The sequence below is a fragment of the Diaphorina citri genome, unplaced genomic scaffold (genome assembly GCF_000475195.1).
Source record: "Diaphorina citri unplaced genomic scaffold, Diaci psyllid genome assembly version 1.1 scaffold6905, whole genome shotgun sequence".
In the NCBI taxonomy this organism is placed as follows: domain Eukaryota; kingdom Metazoa; phylum Arthropoda; class Insecta; order Hemiptera; family Psyllidae; genus Diaphorina; species Diaphorina citri.
Window position 1 is genome coordinate 1 of NW_007384281.1, and position 1,206 is coordinate 1,206.

At 40.9% G+C, this 1,206-nt stretch overlaps 1 protein-coding gene across 1 annotated transcript; it reads right to left on the minus strand.

Moving 5' to 3' along the window:
* Positions 1-114: 114 nt before the first annotated feature.
* LOC103522106 (BTB/POZ domain-containing protein 2-like) lies at positions 115-1,005 on the minus strand. The gene is made up of 3 exons (XM_026832455.1): positions 820-1,005; positions 404-439; positions 115-305 (listed from the first exon to the last, which is right to left on the minus strand). Exons 1-3 carry the CDS (start codon positions 997-999, stop codon positions 117-119), a joined length of 405 nt encoding a protein of 134 aa, XP_026688256.1. The 5' UTR covers positions 1,000-1,005; the 3' UTR covers positions 115-116.
* Between the last annotated feature and the right edge of the window lie 201 nt (positions 1,006-1,206).

Here is a 1,206-nt window from a genome sequence, read left to right on the forward strand (position 1 = left end):
GTTAAAGTTCCCTCTATCAAACCTCTTAAATAAGTCTCTCGGAATGGCTGGCTTTCTCCTATCCTACCTTCTTTCTTTGCTATCGGGACGTTCCTTCTATAAAACCTCTAGCAAACTCACCTCAACAGTGCAAGGAAAGCAGCAGGCTCTACATCGGGAAGCTCAATCTCGTCCGAACGGGTGGCGAGAGTTCCGTTGAACATTGCATCGAATACAACACTGCCCACTGATAGTACAAACCGGTGAGCCGGGATACGCTGTAACTCGGTCTCACGGCCCACAATGAAGTGAACATCACAGAGGATTTCGTTGTTGAGCTGCCCACCGATAGTACAAACCGGTGAGCCGGGATACGCTGTAACTCGGTCTCACGGCCCACAATGAAGTGAACATCACAGAGGATTTCGTTGTTGAACATGAATGCAAACCTTTCCTTCACCTGTAATCAAATGAAGTGAATTCTAGTACCCACCAGTAACATTTTCATTGGAAACATTGTTTCTAAATGGAGCAACCTCCATAGACAAATTGGCATCACACTAGGTTTGCACACAGGAGGTCTTGGGTTTGATTCCTTGTGGAGTCAAATTTGTTTCAGCCTCATGAGGACCATTGAGTAGATACTTTAATCGAGTAGCGACCAGTGGCGGCATTACCAATGAAAAAAGAAAAATTATAGATATGTTAGAAATTGTAAAGGATGCTCTTAGTAATGCTGTATTATCCATGAAAATTGTGAAGAAGCTCTCAACTTCACCACAAATAAATTATGATTTAGATTTTTTTTTTTAATAGATAATTTGAAGAAAAAGAATGTACCGTTGTCTTTGTAGCTTGCCAGTTGTACACGGGGGCAGATGGACTCCGTGTGGCTCCACGATTGTGACACTCATCCCCTCCCATACTTCCCGAGGGAAGGTTAACCCCACCTTCTCCCATATCAATATGAGGTGCGGCACTGGAGACATTGAATGTCTCCCTTGACATTTTCTCTGGCATGTCAAAATCATCTGCAAGTAAAAATGTGAAACCTGTGAGTAGTGAGAAGACAAAAATAATGATCATTTAAAAAAAAAAAAAAAAAAAAAAAAAAAATTTTTGGGGTTTTGGGTTTTTAAAAAATTTTGTCAGCCTGAGTTGACTTACCATTCATATTAATCTGAGAACTCACTTTCATTGGTCCCTCTAAGTTAAACTTTTCAAACT

Coding starts and splice junctions, on each gene's coding strand:
- LOC103522106 (XM_026832455.1), bottom strand. CDS start 999: ATGCCAGAGAAAATGTCAAGGGAGACATTCAATGTCTCCAGTGCCGCA. Junction 440..819: donor GGCAAGCTACAAAGACAACG/GTACATTCTTTT, acceptor ATTTGATTACAG/GTGAAGGAAAGGTTTGCATT. Junction 306..403: donor CATTCATGTTCAACAACGAA/ATCCTCTGTGAT, acceptor CTCAACAACGAA/ATCCTCTGTGATGTTCACTT.